Source organism: Lagenorhynchus albirostris, chromosome 8 (assembly GCF_949774975.1).
Source record: "Lagenorhynchus albirostris chromosome 8, mLagAlb1.1, whole genome shotgun sequence".
In the NCBI taxonomy this organism is placed as follows: Eukaryota; Metazoa; Chordata; class Mammalia; order Artiodactyla; family Delphinidae; genus Lagenorhynchus; species Lagenorhynchus albirostris.
In genome coordinates this window covers 6,536,543-6,560,145 of record NC_083102.1, presented here as the reverse complement: position 1 = coordinate 6,560,145, position 23,603 = coordinate 6,536,543, and the positions used below count along the sequence as shown (strand labels likewise).

Below are 23,603 nucleotides of genomic sequence, written 5' to 3'. Positions count from 1 at the left end.
TCTCTTGGGCTTATGCTTCTTTTTATTATTATCCCTTTGCCCTCATTTTAGAGACGTTTGAAGATGAATAAGTGTTCAATCTACCACAGATTAATAATGTATTATATTTTTATTAGTAGTAAATATGTGGATACATACACACACAGGAACATATAAATACATTTGAATGATCCAAAGGTGAATAGTGAAAATCATCTCCCTTTCACCTTGTCCTTCAGTCCCTCCACAGAGGTGCCCGCAGTTACCAGTGGCTTGTATATGTCTTTCCAAAGAAAGGCTATACACCCTTTCACATCGATGCGTAAAAATCATGTAAGTAGGGATTAATGGGTTTTACTTTAAATCAAGAAAGCAATTTCTTCGCATAGCCCTGCAGAATATTCATATTTTCAGTAAAGGGCAGTGCTTAACCCAAGGACACACATCTCTTCTAGTTGGATTTCAGGTTCCACTGCAGGTGGCAGACAGCGTTAGGGGGCTTTCCAGGTGCCCCGTGTAGTTAGCTACCTGCACCAAGGCCAGCTGTGGGTGTTGCTGCGGGCCACATGCATGGGACAGTTGTCGGTGGCCCTCTCCCACTTCTCGTGTGGCTTTCTTTATCATCCCTGTCCTCTCTCCTTCTATTTTTCCTCCGTATTTCTTCCTGTTTTCACCCTTTCCCCTCCAGATCCGTTTAGCTGAGTCATGCTCCCATGGGTGAGCCATGGGGCTAAGGGATGCACCCTAATTCGGTGCCTCTGTGGGTTTAAAATAAATTGGCACCCTAGATGGGTGTGCTCCTCGCGCCCCTGGTGGGAAGGTTTCATTAGGAGATGCGCCCAGAGGCCTCCCTGGGGCTTTCAGATGGGCTGCTTGACCTGACAGTCCAGAGCTGTGATGCCGCTGTGACTCTTCGTCCCTGCAACAGGGCCTGCTGCTGCCAAACCAGCCTTGATCTCAAAACTGGAGCGGAGAGCTGCACCCTGGATCCAGGACCCGAACGGGCCAAAGTGGAGGAAAGGCCGTCCTCCAGGTGGGTCTTGACCTGCTGGGTTCTGAAGGGTTGTCCGGGGGCCCAGGCAGCCCTGGCAAGTCACACAGTGCTAGTTCCGCCATCCTCCTGCTGGACCTGTTGTGCACCAGGCGCTGTATTGGTAGAAAAACGTGAATAAGAAACTAACTGTGCCTTCACAGTGTAGAAGAATCTGAGAAACTGGGACGGTTTGGGAAAAATAAGGAGCTTTGATGAGCAGAAGTGAAACGGGGAGACTGTGGTAGAGCTGATGGGGGTAGTGCGTGGTGGACACTGGCCATGAGGAGCCCCGTGACCCACAGCTGGGAGCCTCTGCTGCCTTCTCCCCGCTCCTCTGGTGTTTAGTGACAACACTGTTGGTCTGTGAGAGTTAGCAATGCGTGTATCTCTGTCAGTAACTTACTGGCTAATAGCTACTGCGTATACTGCTATGCCTCCCTTGTTTCCAAGACTCATAAGAAGACTTTTGGATGTTTAACCTCATTTCTTTGTGGTGCCTCGAAAGAGGATTAAAACCATCCAATAGCATCTGTGGCCAAGGTGCTAAGTAAGCTTATTAGCATCTGATGTCACATGATCTCAGGGTAGATATGTGGATAGGGAGGGGGAGGCTGGCTAAAGAACCCACAAGGATTAGCAGACAACTCCTGGGGAGACAGACTGGCTTTCAGAGAAACTAGTGGGAAAGGGTTTAAATAGAAGCCACTACTGATTTCTAGAAAGGTGGATGACATTCATCCTCTCTGCTTTGCATAAGGGGTACTTACTGAATTGGGGTGTCTTAGCCGATAGGAGGCTGCAGAGTTCTGGGCAGCAAAACCGAGCACAGTTTGACTTGCTCCAAAGGGAAGAAGACGACGGTGGCCATTAGAGAGGCACACACACAGGCCTCGGCTGAAGAATCTGCACTGCTCCCAGCTCCTGCCATGGAGACGTGCACCTCCTACCGCAATCCCAGCCTTTGTGAAGTAGAAGCAGATGGACGGAGGAAAATCAAGAGGACTTACAGACCCCGCTCAATTCAGAGGTCGTGGTTTGGGCAGTTCCCATGGTTAGTAATTGACCCCAAAGAGACCAAGCTCTTCTGCTCAGCTTGCAAAGAAAGACCTAGTCTCCACGACAAATCATCCCGGTTAGTCCGAGGTTACACGGGTCCTTTTAAAGTGGAGACTTTAAAGTACCATGAAGTCAGCAAAGCACACAAGCTCTGTGTCAACACCGTGGAAGTCAAGGAAGACACCCCACAGGCCGCCCTCGTCCCCGAGATCTCCAGTGACCTGATGGCCGACATGGAGCACTTTTTCAATGCCGCCTATTCCATCGCGTACCACTCGAGGCCCCTGAACGACTTTGAGAAGATCCTGCAACTCCTCCAAAGCACTGGGACCGTGATTTTGGGCAAGTACCGAAATCGCACCGCCTGCACTCAGTTCATCAAATACATCTCCGAGACTCTGAAGAAGGAGATCCTTGAGGATGTCCGGAACTCCCCGTGTGTGAGCGTGCTGCTGGACAGCGCCACAGACACCTCCGACCAGTCCTGTGTGGGCATTTACATCCGCTACTTTAAGGGGATGGAGGTGAAGGAGTCTTACATCACTCTGGCCCCACTCTACAGCGAGACGGTGGATGGATACTTTGAGACCATCATCTCTGCCCTGGACGAACTGGACATCCCCTTCCGGAAGCCTGGCTGGGTAGTGGGCCTGGGAACCGATGGCTCAACCATGCTGAGCTGCAGAGGAGGTCTGGTGGAGAAGCTCCAGGAGATCATCCCCCAGCTGCTGCCGGTGCATTGTGTGGCCCACCGGCTACACCTGGCCGTGGTTGACGCCTGTGGAGGCATCGACCTGGTCAAGAAGTGTGACCGGCACATCCGAACCGTCTTCAAGTTCTATCAGTCCTCGAACAAAAGGCTGAATGAGCTGCAGGAAGGCGCGGCCCCGCTGGAGCAGGAAATCATCCGCCTGAAGGACCTGAACGCTGTCAGGTGGGTGGCCAGCAAGAGGCGCACGCTGAGTGCGCTCATCGTGAGCTGGCCCGCCCTGGCCAGGCACCTGCAGAGCGTGGCGGAAGCAGGCGGCCAGGCCGGGCACAGGGCCAAGGGCGTGCTGAAGCTGATGAAGGGCTTCCACTTCGTCAAGTTCTGCCACTTCCTCTTGGACTTCCTGAGCACCTGCCGGCCGTTGTCCGAGGTGTGCCAGAAGGAGGCGGCGCTGATTACGGAGGTGAAGTCCGCGCTGGGCCGGGCCTGTGCAGCACTGGGCACCCTCCGCCACCGGGCAGGGCCCGGAGAGGAGGCGTTCAATGCCGGCTTCAGGGATGGGCGGCTCCACGGCATCTTCTTGGACAGAATGGAGATGGCAGAACAGCGGTTCCAGGCGGACAGGGAGCGAATGATCCTGACTGGGATTGAATACCTCCAGCAAAGGTTTGACGTGGACCGTCCCCCTCAGCTCAAGAACATGGAGGTGTTTGACGCCATGGCCTGGCCAAGTGGGATGGAACTGGCCGGTTTTGGGAATGATGATATTCTTGCCCTGGCCAGATATTTTGAACTCTCACTGCCCCCAGGATACAGCGAGGAAGCACTGCTGGAGGAGTGGCTGGGCCTGAAAGCCATCGCCAAGAACTTGCCATTCTCCATGCTGTACAGGAACGCCCTGGCCCAGGACTGCCGCTTCCCCCTGCTCAGCAGGCTCGTGGCAGTGGTGGTCTGTGTGCCCGTCTCCACCTCCTGCTGTGAGCGCGGGTTCAGTGCCATGAACCGGATCAGGACCGATGAGAGGACCAAGCTCTCCAACGAGGTGATCAACATGCTCATGATGACAGCGGTGAATGGTGTGGCGGTCGCAGAGTACAACCCCCAGCCCGCCATCCAGCACTGGTACCTGACCTCCTCGGGTCGGCGTTTCAACCACGTCTACACCTGTGCCCAAGTGCCACCCCACTCCCACACAAGTAAGTATGCGTGGCAGAGATCCCAGACATGGGGAAGCAAAGGAAGAGAATCTTAGCTTCCCAACCCCATGCTGAGCCCACAGCCTGGTAGAGTCTGCCCAAGTCCGCTGTCACAGTGGGCTTGCCCTAAGGTGTCACGTGCCCTACCATTTGCTAGACGAGTGGGTGCTCAAGACGGGACACCTGCCCTCCAGGAGATTATGATCCAGCTAGAAGGCAGGACGCCCACCCTGCAGGGCACAGGGCATAGAGCTAAGAGCAGGACTTTCCAGAGCAAGGCTGCCCAGGTTCAAATTCTCGTCCTGCCGCTGACTAGCACGTGACCTGGGGCAGCTTAATCTCTCTGTGCTATGGTTTTTCATCTGTAAAGCAGATTAATAGACGTGAAGGGCTTGGAACAGCGTCTGGCCAGTAGTGCCCACGGCAGTCTTTAAAGGTGCAGACTAGTACCAGAAATCACGCGGGGACTGGGCCAGCGAGGGCAGAGACACCACATCCCCGTGGGGCTGTGCGGACCCTGTTTGCAGAGGGAAGAGGTCGGTGCAGGTCACAGGGGCTGTGAGGACGGTGCTGTGCGGAGGAGAAGGTTGGGGGTTTCAGGCAGGGGAGGGGTCCGTGAGGAAAGCCTCCCACCTAGCCTGGAAGGCCAGGTGGGGATTGGGCTTGAGGGGGAGGTGACATTATCCTGGAGGCCAAGTTACTGGAAGTCTTAAGTAAGAAATTCTCCTCTTTTCAAGTAGTCACTGAACACCAAAGAAAACCAGAGCTTCTCCAGGCTGCTCCTGTGTCACTGAACAGTGACAGAGCCATGGTTTTTCTCCCTTGGCGTCTTCCTACAGCGGGTCTCCGTCCTCTTGCTTCTGCTGTCATCTTACCTCAGGGTGTGTGATCGGCAGCAGTGGACTGGCCTCAGGGTTGACAGACGCTCTGTAGGAAGCATGGTGGCCCTGGACCTGCAGCTGGGGGGGAGGGTGCAGGGAGGGGGCAGTAGAAGTGGAGAGAAGGAAGGAGGGTGATTCCAACATGGGAGTCCTTCACCCACGCATTTGGTGAGTGAGTTGCTCTCAGTGCCCGATCTGTGAAGGTGAAGGAGAAGACGCCGTCAGCTGTGCGCTTCTGCAAGTTGTAATCATAGGGCGATGGGACTAGTACGTCTGAAGCAAACAGAGAACACGGCCAGGTTGTATATGATAAAGCCTTCTTTCCCAGGCAGTTTCTCAGCCTCAGCACTGCTGCCGTTTAGGGCCAGGTAGTTCTTCGCTGTGGGTGCCTGTCCTGCGCCTGGCCACCCCTGGCCTTTCCCACTACACACACACTGGGTACCAGTAGCACCCTCCCCGTTGCAGCAATCAAAAAGGTCTCCGGACTCTGCCAGATGTCCCCTGGGAGCAAAATTGCCCCCACCCCCCCACCCCCACCCCCGCATGAGCTCCGCTGCCCCAGGGTGAAAGTCAGCAGAGTGGGACTCCATCAGGCCTGCAGAGAGTAGCCCTTGTCCGTCTCCAGTCTGTTCTGCCAGGGGTTCTTCACCAAACATACCTTGGGGCGCAGTTGGTTGTGGGGAGGGGATTATCATCTGATCTGTTTTCTCTGTCTGACTGTACCCTCCCTTTCCTCCCGCACGAGGGGCGGGGCTCAGGAAGGAGAAGATGGGAGCGCTCCGTGTGGAGGAGGCCGTGACCCAGAAGCCGCCCATCCCGTCCTACAGGGAACCCATGGAGGTCCTGACGGACTGCGTCCTAGAGCCGTGCCACGGACTCCTGTGTCCCCACCCCAGCCAAGAGGCCCTGGGCTGTCCTGATAAAGCGCTCCTGTAAGAGCAGGACCCTGAGGGGTTGCCTTGGAGCCCCCTGCTGCCCTGGCCCTCGTGATCATGGTGACAGGCCCTGGGATTCTAGGCTGCCCTAGAGTCTTCGCTTGGTGGGGACTCCCTAAGCACTGGGAAGCGGCAGTGACAAGATAATTCAGCCCACATCCCAGGGAGGCGGGGGTCAGGAGGCGAACAGCCTGCTTACCGAGGCCCCGCCTAGGCTGGGCGCGACCTCCCAGCACTTGAGTATGCAGGAGGGTTCGCGTCTCAAGCTCATTTTAAAGGTGCTTCAGGAGACAATTCCATCATGAAAGATTTCACCCCATGTTTTGGTGGCAGGAGGACTTTTCTGAAGTGGGAGAGACGGTTGGGAGTAGGGGGCTTAAAGGAGCCCTCCAAGGACTTCCGGGAAGATGGCGGAAGAGTAAGACGCGGAGATCACCTTCCTCTCCACAGATACACCAGAAGTACATCTACGCGTGGAACAACTCCTACGGAGCACCTACTGAACGCTGGCAGAAGACCTCAGACCTCCCAAAAGGCAAGGAACCCCCCACGTACCTGGTTAGGGCAAAAGAAAAAACTAAACAGAGACAAAAGGATAGGGACGGGTCCTGCACCAGCGGGAGAGAGCTGTGAAGGAGGAAAAGTGTCCACACACTAGGAAGCCCCTTCGCGGGTGGAGACTTCGGGAGGCAGAGTGGGGGAGCTTGGGAGCCGCGGAGGAGAACACAGCAACAGGGGTGCGGAGGGCAAAGCGGACAGATTCCAGCGCAGAGGATCGGGCCGACCGGCACTCACCAGCCGAGAGGCTTGTCTGCTCGCCCGCCGGGGCGGGCGGGACTGGGAGCTGAGGCTCCGGCTTTTGTCGGAGCGCCAGGAGAGGACTGAGGTTGGCGGCGTGAACACAGCCTGCAGGGCGTTGGTGCGCCGCGGCTGGCCGGGAGAGAGTCCGGGGAGGGGTCTGGACCTGCCGAAGAGGCAAGAGACTTTTACGTCCCTCTTTGTTTCCTGGTGCACGAGGAGAGGGGATTAAGAACGCTGCTTGAGAGAGCTCCAGGGCCGGGCGCGAGCCGCGGCTAAGATTGCGGAGCCCAGAGACGGACATGGGACGCTGAGGCCGCTGCTGCTGCCGCCAGGAGGCCTGTGTGCGAGCACGGGTCACTAGCCACACGCCCTTCCGGGGAGCCTGTGCAGCCCGCCACTGCCAGGGTCCCGGGATCCAGGGACGGCTCCCCCGGGAGAGCGCACGGCGCCCTCAGGCTGCAGCGTCACGCCGGCCTCTGCCGCTGCAGGCCCGCCCCGCCCCGCACTCCGTGACCCTCCCTACCCCCCGGCCTGGGTGAGCCAGAGCCTCCGAATCAGCGGCTCCTTTAACCCCGTCCTGTCTGAGCAAAGAACAGACGCCCTCCGGCGACCTACACGCACAGGCGGGGCCAAATCCAAAGCTGAGCCCCTGGGAACTGTCAGAACAAAGAAGAGAAAGGGAAATCTCTCCCAGCAGCCTCAGAAGCAGCGGATTAAAGCTCCACAATCAACTTGATATATCCTGCATCTGTGGAATACCTGAATAGACAACGAATCATCCCAAATTAAGGAGCCCTGTGGATGAAAGGCTCTTGGTGCTGCAGCCAGGAGTCAGTGCTGTGCCTCTGAGGTGGGAGAGCCAACTTCAGGACACTGGTCCACAAGAGGCCTCCCAGCTGCACATAATATCAAACAGCAAAAATCTCCGAGAGATCTCCATCTCAACACCAGCACCCAGCTTCACTCAACGACCAGCAAGCTACAGTGCTGGACATCCTATGCCAAACAACTAGCAAGACAGGAACACAACCCCACCCATTAGCAGAGAGGCTGCCCAAAATCATAGTAAGTCTACAGACACCCCAAAACACACCACCAGACGTGGACCTGCCCACCAGAAAGACAAGATCCAGCCTCATACACCAGAACACAGGCACTAGTACCCTCCACCAGGAAGCCTACACAACCCACTGAACCAAGCTTAGCCACTGGGGACAGACACAAAAAACAACAGGAACTACGAACCTTCAGCCTGCAAAAAAGGAGACCCCAAACACAGTAAGATAAGCAAAATGAAAAGACAGAAAAACACACAGCAGATGAAGGAGCAAGATAAAAACCCACCAGACCTAACAAATGAAGAGGAAATAGGCAGTCTACCTGAAAAAGAATTCAGAATAATGATAGTAAGGTTGATCCAAAATCTTGGAGATAGAATGGACAATAGAATGGACAAATTGCAAGAATCAGTTAACAAGGACCTAGAAGAACTAAAGATGAAACAAGCAACGATGAACAACACAATAAATGAAATTAAAAGTACTCTAGATGGGATCAATAGCAGAATAACTGAGGCAGAAGAACGGATAAGTGACCTGGAAGATAAAATAGTGGAAATAACTACTGCAGAGCAGAATAAAGAAAAAAGAATGAAAAGAACTGAGGACAGTCTCAGAGACCTCTGGGACAACATTAAACGCACCAACATTCGAATTATAGGGGTTCCAGAAGAAGAAGAGAAAAAGAAAGGGACTGAGAAAATATTTGAAGAGATTATAGTTGAAAACTTCCCTAATATGGGAAAAGAAATAGTTAATCAAGTCCAGGAAGCACAGAGAGTCCCATACAGGATAAATCCAAGGAGAAATACGCCAAGACACATATTAATCAAACTGTCAAAAATTAAATACAAAGAAAACATATTAAAAGCAGCAAGGGAAAAACAACAAATAACACACAAGGGAATCCCCATAAGGTTAACAGCTGATCTTTCAGCAGAAACTCTGCAAGCCAGAAGGGAGTGGCAGGACATATTGAAAGTGTTGAAGGAGAAAAACCTGCAACCAAGATTACTCTACCCAGCAAGGATCTCATTCAGATTTGATGGAGAAATTAAAACCTTTACAGACAAGCAAAAGCTGAGAGAGTTCAGCACCACCAAACCAGCTCTACAACAACTGCTAAAGGAACTTCTCTAGGCAAGAAACACAAAAGAAGGAAAGGACCTACAATAATGAACCCAAAACAATTAAGAAAATGGGAATAGGAACACACATATCGATAATTACCTTAAATGTAAATGGACTAAATGCTCCCACCAAAAGACACAGATTGGCTGAATGGATACAAAAACAAGACCCATATATTTGCTGTCTACAAGAGACCCACTTCAGACCTAGAGACACATACAGACTGAAAGTAAGGGGATGGAAAAAGGTATTTCATGCAAATGGAAACCAAAAGAAAGCTGGAGTAGCAATTCTCATATCAGACAAAATAGACTTTAAAACAAAGACTATTAGAAGAGACAAAGAAGGACACTACATAATGATCAAGGGATCGATCCAAGAGGAAGATATAACAATTGTAAATATTTATGCACCCAACTTAGGTGCACCTCAATACATAAGGCAAATACTGACAACCATAAAAGGGGAAATCGACAGTAACACATTCATAGTAGGGGACTTTAACACCCCACTTTCACCAATGGACAGATCATCCAAAATGAAAATAAATAAGGAAACACAAGCTTTAAATGATACATTAAACGAGATGGAGTTAATTGATATTTATAGGACATTCCATCCAAAAACAACAGAATACACATTTTTCTCAAGTGCTCATGGAACATTCTCCAGGATAGATCATATCTTGGGTCACAAATCAAGCCTTGGTAAATTTAAGAAAATTGAAATTGTATCTAGTATCTTTTCTGACCACAACGCCATGAGACTAGATATCAATTACAGGAAAAGATCTGTAAAAAATACAAACACATGGAGGCTAAACAATACACTACTTAATAATGAAGTGACCACTGAAGAAATCAAAGAGGAAATCAAAAAATACCTAGAAACAAACGACAATGGAGACACAACGACCCAAAACCTGTGGGATGCAGCAAAAGCAGTTCTAAGGGGGAAGTTTATAGCAATACAAGCCCACCTTAAGAAGCAGGAAACATCTCGAATAAACAACCTAACCTTGCACCTCAAGCAATTAGAGAAAGAAGAACAAAAAAACCCCAAAGCTTGCAGAAGGAAAGAAATCATAAAAATCAGATCAGAAATAAATGAAAAAGAAATGAAGGAAACAATAGCAAAGATCAATAAAACTAAAAGCTGGTTCTTTGAGAAGATAAACAAAATAGATAAACCACTAGCCAGACTCATCAAGAAAAAAAGGGAGAAGACTCAAATCAATAGAATTAGAAATGAAAAAGGAGAGGTAACAACTGACACTGCAGAAATAAAAGAGATCATGAGAGATTACTACAAGCAACTCTATGCCAATAAAATGGACAATCTGGAAGAAATGGACAAATTCTTGGAAATGCACAACCTGCCAAGACTGAATCAGGAAGAAATAGAAAATATGAACAGACCAATCACAAGCACTGAAATTGAAACTGTGATTAAAAATCTTCCAACAAAGAAAAGCCCAGGACCAGATGGCTTCACAGGCGAATTCTATCAAACATTTAGAGAAGAGCTAACACCTATCCTTCTCAAACTCTTCCAAAATATAGCAGAGGGAGGAACACTCCCAAACTCCTTCTACGAGGCCACCATCACCTTGATACCAAAACCAGACAAGGATGTCACAAAGAAAGAAAACTACAGGCCAATATCACTGATGAACATAGATGCAAAAATCCTCAACAAAATACTAGCAAACAGAATCCAACAGCACATTAAAAGGATCATACACCATGATCAAGTGGGGTTTATTCCAGGAATGCAAGGATTCTTCAATATACGCAAATCTATCAATGTGATAAACCATATTAACAAACTGAAGGAGAAAAACCATATGATCATCTCAATAGATGCAGAGAAAGCTTTTGACAAAATTCAACACCCATTTATGATAAAAACCCTGCAGAAAGTAGGCATAGAGGGAACTTTCCTCAACATAATAAAGGCCATATATGACAAGCCCACAGCAAACATCATCCTCAATGGTGAAAAACTGAAAGCATTTCCACTAAGATCAGGAACAAGACAAGGTTGCCCACTCTCACCACTCTTATTCAACATAGTTTTGGAAGTTTTAGCCACAGCAATCAGAGAAGAAAAGGAAATAAAAGGAATCCAAATCGGAAAAGAAGAAGTAAAGCTGTCACTGTTTGCAGATGACATGATCCTATACATAGAGAATCCTAAAGATGCTACCAGAAAACTACTAGAGCTAATCAATGAATTTGGTAAAGTGGCAGGATACAAAATTAATGCACAGAAATCTCTGGCATTCCTATATACTAATGATGAAAAATCTGAAAGTGAAATCAAGAAAACACTCCCATTTACCATTGCAACAAAAAGAATAAAATATCTCGGAATAAACCTACCTAAGGAGACAAAAGATCTGTATGCAGAAAATTATAAGACACTGATGAAAGAAATTAAAGACGATACAAATAGATGGAGAGATATACCATGTTCTTGGATTGGAAGAATCAACATTGTGAAAATGACTCTACTACCGAAAGCAATCTATAGATTCAATGCAATCCCTATCAAACTACCACTGGCATTTTTCACAGAACTAGAACAAAAAATTTTGCAATTTGTATGGAAACACAAAAGACCCCGAATAGCCAAAGCAGTTTTGAGAACGAAAGAAGGAACTGGAGGAATCAGGCTCCCAGACTTCAGACTATACTACAAAGCTACAGTTATCAAGACGGTATGGTACTGGCACAAAAACAGAAAGATAGATCAATGGAACAGGATAGAAAGCCCAGAGATAAACCCACGCACATATGGTCACCTTATCTTTGACAAAGGAGGCAGAAATGTACAGTGGAGAAAGGACAGCCTATTCAATAAGTGGTGCTGGGAAAACTGGACAGCTACATGTAAAGGTATGAAATTAGATCACTCCCTAACACCATACACAAAAATAAGCTCAAAATGGATTAAAGACCTAAATGTAAGGCCAGAAACTATCAAACTCTTAGAGGAAAACATAGGCAGAACACTCTATGACATAAATCACAGCAAGGTCCTTTTTGACCCACCTCCTAGAGAAATGGAAATAAAAACAAGAGTAAACAAATGGGACCTAATGAAACTTAAAAGCTTTTGCGCAGCAAAGGAAACCATAAAGAAGACCAAAAGACAACCCTCAGAATGGGAGAAAATATTTGCAAATGAAGCAACTGACAAAGGATTGATCTCCAAAATTTATAAGCAGCTCATGCAGCTTAATAACAAAAAAACAAACAACCCAATCCAAAAATGGGCAGAAGACCTAAATAGACATTTCTCCAAAGAAGATATACAGAGTGCCAACAAACACATGAAAGAATGCTCAACATCACTAATCATGAGAGAAATGCAAATCAAAACTACAATGAGATATCATCTCACACCAGTCAGAATGGCCATCATCAAAAAATCTAGAAACAATAAATGCTGGAGAGGGTGTGGAGAAAAGGGAACCCTCTTACACTGTTGGTGGGAATGTAAATTGATACAGCCACTGTGGAGAACAGTATGGAGGTTCCTTAAAAAGCTACAAATAGAACTACCATATGACCCAGCAATCCCACTACTGGGCATATACCCTGAGAAAACCATAATTCAAAAAGAGTCATGTACCAAAATGTTCATTGCAGCTCTATTTACAATAGCCCGGAGATGGAAACAACCTAGGTGTCCATCATCGGATGAATGGATAAAGAAGATGTGGCACATATATACAATGGAATATTACTCAGCCATAAAAAGAGACGAAATTGAGCTATTTGTAATGAGGTGGATAGACCTAGAGTCTGTCATACAGAGTGAAGTAAGTCAGAAAGAGAGAGACAAATACCGTATGCTAACACATATATATGGAATTTAAAAAAAAAAATGTCATGAAAAACCTAGGGGTGAAACAGGAATAAAGACACAGACTTACTAGAGAATGGACTTGAGGTTATGGGGAGGGGGAAGGGTAAACGGTGACAAAGCGATAAAGAGGCATGGACATATATACACTACCAAACGTAAGGTAAATAGCTAGTGGGAAGCAGCCGCATAGCACAGGGAGATCAGCTCGGTGCTTTGTGACCGCCTGGAGGGGTGGGATAGGGAGGGTGGGAGGGAGGGAGACGCAAGCGGGAAGAGATATGGGAATATATGTATGTATATAACTGATTCATTTTGTTGTGAAGCTGAAGCTAACATACCATTGTAAAGCAATTATACTCCAATAAAGATGTTAAAAAAAAAAAAAAAAAAAAGGAGCCCTCCAGCCCCTGGGTAGCTGGGGAGCATCCCAGCGGGCTGCCCACAGCCTGAGTGGCGTGGGGTAGACACGTGGTGAGGGGCCTGGGATGAGCAGGTCTAGGGGCAGCGGCCTGGCTCTGGAATCTATCCCCCTGGCTCCATGGCAGAAGCAGGGAAGCCTCAACTTCAAATGGGAGACTTGCATCAGAGACTTTCTCTATCTCCTCCCAGGGCCTTCCTTTAGGATGAGGCAAGCAGAACCCCTTGGCACAGAGCAATCAAGAAAGGTTATCCTCCTTCAGCTCCCAGACAGGGGAGGAGTGTTTCCCTGGAGGGGGCCTGGCGTTTTCCACCAGTCGCAGCCCTTGTGTTGTGCTGAGCCCGGGTCTTCTACGGAGCAGAGCGGACAGGACAGGTTTGCACTGGGGGGGGGGCTTGGGATCCTGTCCCAACTCTGCTGCAGGCAGTGGTTCAGCCATGATTAATCCCTTCCTCTTTTCTGTGCCTTGGTGTCCCTCTCCATGAAGTGGCAGTAGAGAAGCCAAGTGCCTGCTGGTGCCCCAGCTGCCACAGGACTGATGGATGACAGCGCCTCCAGCTCTGAAAGATGGCCCTCAGGCTGCAGAGTGGACTTGGCTGCCTTCAGCCCTTGTCCTTGTCCCTTGCCACCCAAGTCCTTATTACGGGAAGAGGTGCTCTCTCAACGTGCCCTCAGCATAATGGTCTAGTCCACTCTTCCCAAAGTTGCTCTGGGGACCAGCTTGGGAATCACTAGGGGTGTCTGTTTAAATCTGTTTCGCCCCAGACCCACCTGATCAGATCCCCGGGACTGTTTCCAGCAAGGCCCTCCAGGAACTTTGTGGGCTCACTCAGCATGAGAACCACCACCCTGGCGGCAGAGAAGGGTGTCCCACGCTATTTGGTTCCCGTTTCCCTCCCTGCATCAGCCCATCTCCTCTTCCACCCGGAAGTAAAGCACTTTTCCTTCCAGGGCAGCTGCTTTGGGCAGGTTCCTAGGCTGCTCATCCGGCTGAGGACGATGTAGTGTCTGGGTCCCACCTTCCTAACCACAGGTGGGAAACGAGGGGAGGTTAGAGGGAAGGGCTTCTTTGCCGCTGCCTTTCTCTTGTTTTAGACGGGCAGGAAGTAGTGCTCCGTCCTGGCCATGCTGCCTGGCCCTAGGTGGGGTCCCTGCTCTGTGATGCAGGTCCAAGTGGCCTGGCCCTCAAGCAGCCATCTGTCCACTTCCCACTCCTAGAAGGTGCCGAGAGCCCCTGAGATGCTGGTAGCGAGTGTCTCACTGTCTGGCAGAACCCCTGCTTCCCAGTGTCTCTGACTCTCCCTTCCCAGCACCCCACCCTTAGCACTTAGCCTTAGCGCCATCGCTTTCCTGTTTTCTTCAGCTTCGAGCCAGGAATTCTGTTTTCGCTTTCTGCCGTTTCACCTGTGGCACTGTCTCCCTGACAGCCCCGTGTTCTGGGGGCTGAGGTGTACCACGGGCCCTTAGAGCTTGAACCCTGGCGGTGTTAATCCACATGGCCAAGATGGAGCCCAGGCCTCCCTCCCCCATTCGCATAGGTCACCGTGGGGAGTTCAGGAATCTGCACTAGGCCAGGCACCGCGGGTATGAGTTGGTGGGATGGAAGGGAGGAGGGCCCGTTAAAGTGGGCCCCCCCCACCCTATCCATAGCGATTCAGATTGAGGTGACTTTCTCGTAGGCATCCTCCCCATGGCACCTTCTGTCCTTTAAGAATCCTCAGAGCAAGAGGCTAGTCCTGCGAGCAGCGCCGTGCCTGAGTGCCACACGCACGATTCCCTGTGCGAGTCTAGTCGTGGAGGTGGAGGCCAGCTAGGGACGCCCCAGCCTCTCCACATCTGTGCTCTGAGGAAGCCTCCGATGCCAGCTCGTGAGAAACTTGGGCCCCTTGGCGGCGGGGGCGGGGGGTGACTGAAAATGCTATTTGTCACAGGGATTTGCACTACCCGCTTTCTCGAGGGGCACAGGCATGCCCTGGGTCCCCTCTGTTCGCTAATGGCAGAGAGGACGCTGACCATTTTGTGCAGGACCCCAGGCTGAAGCTTGGTGAGACCCCTTGCCCAAGCTGACATCTCATTTTGTTTCAAGAGACTTGCAGCATTTCAGACCCCAGGGCCTGGAGACCCTGTTGTTGGAGAGCCTTCCTATTTTTGCCTCACAAAAAAACAAGCTGAAGGGCATTGGGGATGGAAGGAGCAAGCTCTTTGCCTTTGGCCAGAGTCCTAGCCATGCCTCCACCCTCGTTCCCTACCTGTGATCTCCATAGACATGCCCACAGGGCTGACATTCTGAGTGACCAGCATTTTAACTGACAGTTTGAGTTCGATAGCCATAGAGACCAGGTGGGAAGGAGGGGTCCCGACCCCCTGTTCTAGCCAGACGCGTTGGAGTGTAATCTACTCCAGACACTTCGCTTCCCTCGAAGCGCAGGATCAGTTCCCAGGGTGCTAAGTATTTAGCAGGACAGTGTGAAGATGGGCCGTTTCCCTCATCCAAGTGGCTGACGAGGTCACCCCAGGTAATTGGCCCAGGGATGTTCTCTCCTCCTCTGGTTTCAAAGATGTGCAAAACATGGTTTAAAAAACCATGTCTGGGTCTTCCCTGGTGGCGCAGTGGTTGAGAGTCCGCCTGCCGATGCAGGGGAGGCGGGTTCGTGCCCCGGTCCGGGAAGATCCCACATGCGGTGGAGCGGCTGGGCCCGTGAGCCATGGTCGCTGAGCCTGCGCGTCCGGAGCCTGTGCTCCGCACCGGGACAGGCCACAACAATGAGAGGCCCGCTTACCGCAAAAAAAAAAAAAAAAAAACCATGTCTGATTCTCAACCTTTTTCTATTTGAATAAAGCAGAGTTTATTTCGACACATGCCTCAGTCCTGTTAATCCCGTAACCAAAACTAGCAAACTGGAGGAGCTGCTCAAAGCTAATTATATCTCTGGCTCAGAGCAAAGCCCGCCCACGCCCCCACCCCGAGTGACACGCTGAAGCGCCTGCGCGGGTCGGGCTCGCTGAAAGGGCTTTCTTAGGCGGCCGGGTCCTGCTGCGCATACTCAGCGCCCACTGCCTGGGCCGGACCTCCGCGCACCGGAGCATCTGCAATTCTGACTCGCATCCTGGCCTGGGCATCCCGCGCCGGGCCATGACGGCGCACTCCTTCGCCCTCCCGGTCATCATCTTCACCACGTTCTGGGGCCTCATCGGCATCGCCGGGCCCTGGTTCGTGCCGAAAGGACCCAACCGCGGGTAAGGATCGCGCGGCCCAGCCTCCCTGTGGACACTTTCGCGGCCGCGCGCTCCCCCTCCCCCGGCGGCTGCGCGGGCGGCGGCGGCGGCGGCCCGCGGTGCAGCGAGCACTGTCCAGGCGCGCGCATGGCGCCCCACTCCTCTCGGGTCTGTGCTGGGCCGCGTTCAGCAGGGAACAGGCAGGCGGTCGGGGCCAAAGGGCAGAGATGCTCGTGCTTTAGAAAGGTGGAGACGGTTACGGGTCAGCCTCTCCAGCCTGTAAAGGTAAAGGCTGTGGCTAGACACTGATGCAGTTTGTCCACTCCTGCCCAGCTGTGACCTTGAGCGTCTATCACACCTTCAAGCCTCATTTCTTCTTAGGTAATTGGGGGTGATGATGATACCTGCCTTTTAAGGTTGCTGTGAGGATTACACAAAATAATGTATATAAGACTCTTAGTGCATGGCACATATTGTATTGAATAATTTTTAGCCAGTATCTTTTTTTTTTTTTTTTTTTTTTTTGTCGTATGCGGGCCTCTCACTGTTGTGGCCTCTCCCGTTGCGGAGCACAGGCTCCGGACGCGCAGGCCCAGCGGCCATAGCTCACGGGCCCAGCCGCTCCGCGGCATGTGGGATCCTCCCGGACCGGGGCACGAACCCGCGTCCCCTGCATCGGCAGGCGGACTCTCAACCACTGCGGCACCAGGGAAGCCCAGTATCATTATTTTTCGAAGGTCCCCTAGCAGGTTTCTCTATCTCTTGCACCATTTACCAGTTTCTGCTTCATACCATCCTCAGCTGTAAAGCACTCTCTCCCCTCGATTACAAGTTCCTCGAGGTGGAAGATTGTCCTGTTCACCACTGTAGACGCCATTGCCCAGTACAGGACTGGCCACGGCGCTTGGTAATGTTGAAAGAATGGATCAAATACTAATTGCTCTGGCACCAACTTAAAGTACTTTAGATCAGAGGTCCTAGGGCCTGGTTTGGGTTAGATTTAGCTTTGGCTGGAGGCTGCATTTGGGTGTTGCCTCTGTTCTTAAAAATCTGCAGGGCTAGGGACTTCCCTGGTGGTCCAGTGGTTAGTACTCCAGGCTTCCATTGCAGGGGGCACGGGTTCGATCCCTGGTTGGGGGACTAAGATCCTGCATGCCGCGCGGAGTGCCAAAAAAAAAAGGACCTGCAGGGCTGAGGTCCCATGGCCTCACTTTGTAAACCATTTTAGTGCCTCGCCTCCCTTGCAGACCTTGGTGAGTTCTTCCTTCTGAAGTTTTCCTCCTGCATTTAAAGCCTCTGTCTCCAGCATTTGAGTAGATTCAAGGTAGCCAGTTGCTATTGTCATTATAACTGCCCATTGTGCCTCAGAGATGGCTCACGGTCTCCTTGCCTCCTGCCCTGTCTTCTGGTCTCCTGTCTTCCTTCCCTTTGCCCGATGAACTTTGGATTCCAGAGGCCACTCCATGGTGGGTGGCTGCAAGTGCAGCTCTGTGCAGTGTCTTTTCCCAACATGTTTGCATTAAGATGGAGAAACAGTGGGATTGAGAAGGCAGATAGGTGAAGGGAAAGATGCATAATGTAACTTGGATGTGATCAAGGTTGGCGTCCCCAAGAGGTGACACTTGGCGTTTTTATTTTCCATCTAGCAATTCTTACCCTGAGTAGAACTCAGCCTCCCTGTGTTCAGGTGGCATCAGACGGGAAAGGGGCTGGCACTAGGAGCTCTTTCTCTGGCCTCGGCCAGGCCTCCTGGGGGCAATGCTTCCATCCGTCCTGACCTGACGTCCTCTTCCATTGCAGAGTGACCATCACCATGCTGGTGGCCACCGCTGTCTGCTGTTACCTCTTGTAAGTACTGCTCTCCCAGCTCGAAGTCAGCTGGGGCCTTTGTGCCCCCTTCTTTCCTCCTTTCCCAGCCCTGCTCTCCCCTCTGTCCTGGTACCGGCACATTCAGCTCTTGAAAGGCTGAGGCTGTAAAGCACAGAAGAGGAGGCAGTTGGAGAGGCAAAGAGAGCGATGGGCTGGAAGTCATGAACTCTGGGTTCTGGTTCTGAATGTAGCACCTGGACAAGCTCTGTCATGTTCATAGGCTACAGTTTTCTCATCCACAAAATGAGTGAGTTGGGCCAGCTCAGTGCCTTTTGTACCTGATGGGACATCAGAATCACCTGGAGAGATTGTAAAAACACAGCTTTTAGGGCTCCACCCTGGACCCACTAAATCACAGTTCTCATGATCTGCACTTGGGAATCCTTATTTTTAATGCCCCTGGGTGATTGTGATGCAGCCAGTTTAGAACCACTGGATGAGCAGTAGTCTTCAAACTTGGAAAAGGTCCCTGGGATATAGAAAACGTTCCAAGAGATGCGAGTGCCTGGACAGTGTGAGGGAATCAATTTCCAGGTCCTTCACGTCTAGAGGTTCTCTTTCTAAAACTGCCGTTCATGGTAGTCCCTCCCCTTTTACAAAAAAGGCACTCTGCTATCCCTCCCCAATCCTCCTATGTTAGGTTGCTCCATGTTAAATCACCCTGGCTGCCAAACTGAGGAATAAATCCAAGCTCTGGTTTTGAGGGAGGCCTCTCTCATGCTCAGTTAAGCCGGTATGGCTTCCCTTTGTGCCCCTGGAGGCCGTCTTACCTCCTCGCTAATCCCAGGGTCCAGCCCCAGCGCAGGGATCTTATAAATCTACAAAACATCAGATCAAACCAAACCTAAACCCAAACCCACACGCCCCAGACTGAGCCCCCGTGCCGGCCGCAGTGTGGGTGGCTCCATGAGACCCTTCCCTCCAGAACCCAGACCCTGCTGCTGGGTCGGTCATGTGATCAAAGGCGTGGTGTGAGGTGTGCACGGCAGAGTTCCTTGTGTCTGGGCTCACCCTCACTGTGCTGTCCCTGGCAGCTGGCTCATCGCCATCCTGGCTCAGCTGAACCCCCTGTTCGGGCCCCAGCTGAAGAATGAGACCATCTGGTATGTGCACTTCCTGTGGGAGTGACCACTGCCGCCTCCTCGGCCCCAGGTACTGCTGGGCGGACGGGCAGGGGTGGGGAAGGGCCCGGGGCGGGGGGAGGACAAGGTCAGGCAGGGTTGTAAGACTTTGCGTGTGGATTCAGGCATTCATTTATTAAGGAAAAAAAAAAGAATGCTGAGCGCCTGCTCCCTTCCTGCCCAGTGGTGCGCTGGGCGGCAGGGACGGGCGGAAGACTCGGGGTCCTGCGGGGGAGCATGTGGGCCCAGCCTTGTTTGCGGGTTTGCAGGCCCCAGAGGAGGCGGCCGGCTGCAGAATCTGTTCTGAGTGAGGGGAGGGTGGGGGCAGGGAGCGGTCTGAGGGGAGCTGGGTGACGGGCACAGGCTCTCCAGGGCGGGGCTGGGGGAGAAGGGTCTCCACAGCGAGGCCGTGACTTGTTCTGTGATGTGCTTTTCAGGTGCCCCAGCTCTCTGGATGACCTCAGCTCCGCTGTCCCTGATGACCCTTTTGTCACCCCTACAACTGTGTCCCAGTCCCTCCGTGCTCCCTCCCCCAAGGCCTGCCTGGTTCTGGAAAGTACCACCCTCCCCATCCAGTCTGGGCCTCAGGAAGCCCCGAGCTCAGAGCCAGGCCGGAGCAGATGTCCAGCCCTCAAGTTCCCACTGCCCGCTCCCAAGTGGGTCCAGGCCAGGAGCCGACAAGGGTGGGGCTGCGCCTTTTACCCAGTGGGGCAGCCAGAGAAGGCTGCTTGTCCTGGGAGGAGGCCGTTCAGCCCAGGATGCTCTGAGCTCAGGTGGGCCGGGCCGGGGAGGAAGCCCTGGGGGAAGAGGCAGAGCCCTGCCACTGTCCTCCTGTGTGACCCCAGGAAGCGTCTGCCTGTGTGGGCCTCCTCACCTGTGAGATGGAGGGGCTCGGTCAGGTGTGGCAAAGGCCTTTCTTGGAGTTCTCCTTTAATTTTTGACACGTTGCGATGTGAAATTTCTGGAATTGTTGACGAAGTGGAAAAACAGTCCCACAAAACATCACGATCCAAAGCGTCACAGTAATTTGGATCAAGGTTGGAACAGGTATGTTTAGCGTCCTTTACAGTCACGAAGTCACTTACGTTGGCTTGCTCAGGAAGTGGGATGTCCTCAGAATATCCTCTTCCCCCTTCCTCCCCACCTGGATCACCTCCCTCCCTTCCCAGAGGCTCAGCCTGAGCACGGCAGGAGCTGAAGAAACTGGAGGCAGCTCCTGCTGAGGCCGGGCTGACTCTGGCAGCGGTGAGGGTGGATCTCGGAGCCCCTCACAGCAGCACGTAGGTCACCTGGAGCGAGGGAGGGCGCAGAGGGACAGGTGTGGGCGAGGTGTGGGCTGGGCTCTGCTGAGATGCTGCCGGGCAGGGGAGCCCCTGGCCTGGTGACGCCTGGAGAGTTGGGGTGGAGACTTCAGACACTTGCCCGCAGCCCCGGAGCTAATTGGAGCCCCCCACTCTGCTGTGCCACGTTGCCTCCCTGGGGAAGAAGGCAGTCTCTTGTATTTATTGACGGTTGAGTTGATTGGCATTCTGTTTAGTAGGCATCGTTTTTGGAGCGGTGGTAGAACGTGGTATGTCTCACCTGGATTTCTTGGTTCTGGGCTTGGCCTGTTGCTCAGATCGGGGCCTCCCTTGAACATCCCACCCACCCCCTTTCCAACTCCCTTCCTGTGCTGACCTCTGTGGCCCCCCTGGAGTGGGACCGTTGAGTCTCGATTGGCGGCTAGAAGCATGACCCGTGTCTAGTGACTAATGAGTGGTGAGGAAATTCCTGTTTGGTGGCAAAGTCCTGGCCAAGTTTGCTGGCTGCCGCTCCCCTGCCCACCTGATTCCCATTCCCTCGGTGGGTGGATTTGGGACCCAGGAAAGGGACTGGCAGCTGCTTGGAGCTGCAGCTCTGGGATGTGGACACTGAGACTACATTTTCCTGAGACCTGAGCGAGAATCCTACTGTCCTGGATTTTGCCCAGAACCAGGCCGGGCAGGAGGAGGAAGACGGAGGACTCGTTCAAGTGGAACTTTGCCCCACCACCCATCTGTGCCCCAGATTACAGAGTGCATGGCCCCCGGGGCTCTGCAATAAAGCTGGTCCCCAACATTCCACAGAGCGTGGCCTGCATGTTCCTAATACCCCTACATACCCGGGTGCTTGGCCTGGGCTTGGCCTGGGCGGGGATCAGCTTCCTGCCTGGGGCAGGGGGATGGAGTGAGCCGAGGGGAGAGCTCCTGGGGCTGGAAGGTGCTTGGAGGAGAGACCCTGAGCCCTGAGGAGTGCATCCAGAGAGAATGCAGAGCCACAGAAGGATGAAGCAGGGGAGTGACGTGACCCACCTTGGTTTCCAGGATGATCTCTACAGGGTGCATAATGGGCCTCAGATGAGATTGGTGGTGAGAATGGGGACGAGTGGGCGAATGGAAGGTCTAGTTAGGAGCTGAAGGGGGCCAGCGCCTTGGCCATGGGGGGAGGGGGGAGGCGGGGTGGACCCTGTGGTGAGCAGTGGGCAAATGCGGTGCCTAGTACCTGGCGGCTGGAACCTCTCAGTGACAGGCCACAGAGGGCACGTGATGACCTGGGGTTTCCTGTGTGTCCTGGTGAGCTGGTTGTGTCCGGGGTATCTCCATGGAGATGCCCAGCTAGCGGTAGGATACGTGGGTTTGGTCTTCAGGAGGAAGATGTGGCCTGAAGACGTGCAGTGTATGTCTGTCCCTGAGCTCTCATGGAACCACTCGTGGCGACCTCTGTTCCCCGGGTCCTGGGGCGCGGCCCCTGCTCTCTGGGCAGCTTCTGCAGCTCAGGGCTGGCACACCCCCCCCCTCCCAGCACACTATCTTGCCGTCCTCCCTTTCTGCCTGTGCAGCCGTTCAGGGAGGGGGAGCTTGGGACGCCCTCCCAGGATCCGTGCCCACCCGCTTTGCGTGGATGGCGCTGACCTCAAAGCTCTCACCCCACTCCGAGGGGGACTGCAGGGTGAGCAGGTCTTGTCAGAAATGAACACAACCAGACATTAGTTACAGAGGGGAGATCAGGTTTTATTCCGAAACGACTGACAGTAGGGAAATGTGAGCTCCGTGGGGTCCGTGCCCCTGCAGGGTGACTGGGCACTTTAACAGGAGAACGAGAGCGGAGGGGAGGGGTGGGCGGGGCCCAGTAGAGCCAGGAGAGTGAAAAGTCACAAAGGATGGGTTGGCGTAAGTGTGAGTAGGCCACAGAGACGGGGGACAGAGGCCCGAGCCTTCCTGAGTCCACCTCAGAGGAAGGGTCCTTGGGAGCCACTCCTGGGTTGCAGGAGGTACATCTAATCCCAGAGGGACAGAGGAAAGATCCACGGTCGTGAACGCTCTCAGAAAGGGTGGAGGGGCTAGGCGCCAGAGGCCTGTGGTCAGGTATCGGCTAGAACAAACAGTAAGTTCTTCTGACAGCCCAGAGCTTGGTCAGACAGGAACTGGATGGGGCCAGGTCGTCCCTGGGTTACGGCCTTAGGCGGTCTGCAGCCAGGCCTGGCTGGACAAGTCTCTTAGTGCCTGGTGTGGACGGACTCGTTGTTTGTTTCAGGCAAGAAGTATCTTCCACCCCCCTTCCCCTGCCAAGTGGGAGGCACATCAGTAAATGTCAGCCTCTGACGTAGATGCTCAGAGCAACTACAAGTAGCACAAGATCCCTGAAGATGGGTAGTGGCTGGGGAGGGGATACCCCTGCACCAACCCTAGTGGCAGAGCGGGAAGCAGCCTGGGAGACCCTCCTGGGACTGACCGGACAAGCTTGTGGAGAAGACAAGGCAGGTGAGGTTAGCTCAGCTGCACGTACAGAAGGTGGCCGACAGAGGGCAGTGCCGCCCAAGGGACGGAGACCTCCAGACCAGGTTGTGCTGCCACTGGGAGTGCAACGCCCTGCACTGATGTGAGAGGTTGTGGCCTTAGAGCGTGGCCCTTATTGGGAACAGGGATGATTTTCCAGGTGGTACCAGAGCCTGGATGAAACCTCCTTGAAGGATGTGTAATGACAACAGCAAGGTGCCAGGTATTGCTCGGGGAATCCAAAGGGCAAGAACTAAGGGGCCTTTTGCCAACTGAATGCTGCTCTGAGGCCAAGCTTCCCAGCAATCTTCCGCGACTTTTTCCCACCTCAGCAACCTGAGATCTGGTACATTCCAGCCTATAATAGGGACACCCGTCAGCCCAGATTCTCAGTGGAGAGGAAAAGTTCCATACAGAAGATGGCTGTTACTGCAGACCGCAGGGTCACGCCTCCCTGATAAAGCACCTAAAGCAGGGCCCTTGATGAGGGCCTTTGGGTTGCTTTGTACAGAAGTCGGTTCGTTGATAAC

At 52.5% G+C, this 23,603-nt stretch overlaps 2 protein-coding genes across 2 annotated transcripts in view; both read left to right on the top strand.

Annotated features, from left to right (window-relative positions):
• ZNF862 (zinc finger protein 862) overlaps positions 1-15,912 on the top strand; it is a 40,038-nt gene extending 24,126 nt beyond the window's left edge. Inside the window, exons 6-9 of the mRNA XM_060156412.1 lie at positions 908-1,012; positions 1,859-3,973; positions 5,600-5,786; positions 13,561-15,912. Coding sequence (XP_060012395.1) covers positions 908-1,012; positions 1,859-3,973; positions 5,600-5,786; positions 13,561-13,612 — 2,459 coding nt within the window. The 3' untranslated portion in view covers positions 13,613-15,912. The remainder of the gene's footprint in view (positions 1-907; positions 1,013-1,858; positions 3,974-5,599; positions 5,787-13,560) is intronic.
• Positions 15,913-16,068: 156 nt separating this feature from the next.
• ATP6V0E2 (ATPase H+ transporting V0 subunit e2) lies at positions 16,069-21,379 on the top strand. The gene is made up of 4 exons (XM_060156411.1): positions 16,069-16,310; positions 18,090-18,137; positions 19,193-19,310; positions 19,717-21,379. The coding sequence occupies exons 1-3, from the start codon at positions 16,207-16,209 to the stop codon at positions 19,284-19,286; spliced, it is 246 nt and encodes an 81-aa protein (XP_060012394.1). The 5' UTR covers positions 16,069-16,206; the 3' UTR covers positions 19,287-19,310; positions 19,717-21,379.
• Positions 21,380-23,603: the final 2,224 nt, after the last annotated feature.

What these genes read in the sequence shown, in the direction of transcription:
- ATP6V0E2 (XM_060156411.1), top strand. Translation starts at nt 16,207, where the DNA reads ATGACGGCGCACTCCTTCGCCCTCCCGGTCATCATCTTCACCACGTTC. An exon ending in CCGAAAGGACCCAACCGCGG is followed by an intron (nt 16,311 to 18,089) that starts GTAAGGATCGCG and finishes CTTCCATTGCAG; the next exon opens with AGTGACCATCACCATGCTGG. An exon ending in GCTGTCTGCTGTTACCTCTT is followed by an intron (nt 18,138 to 19,192) that starts GTAAGTACTGCT and finishes TGTCCCTGGCAG; the next exon opens with CTGGCTCATCGCCATCCTGG.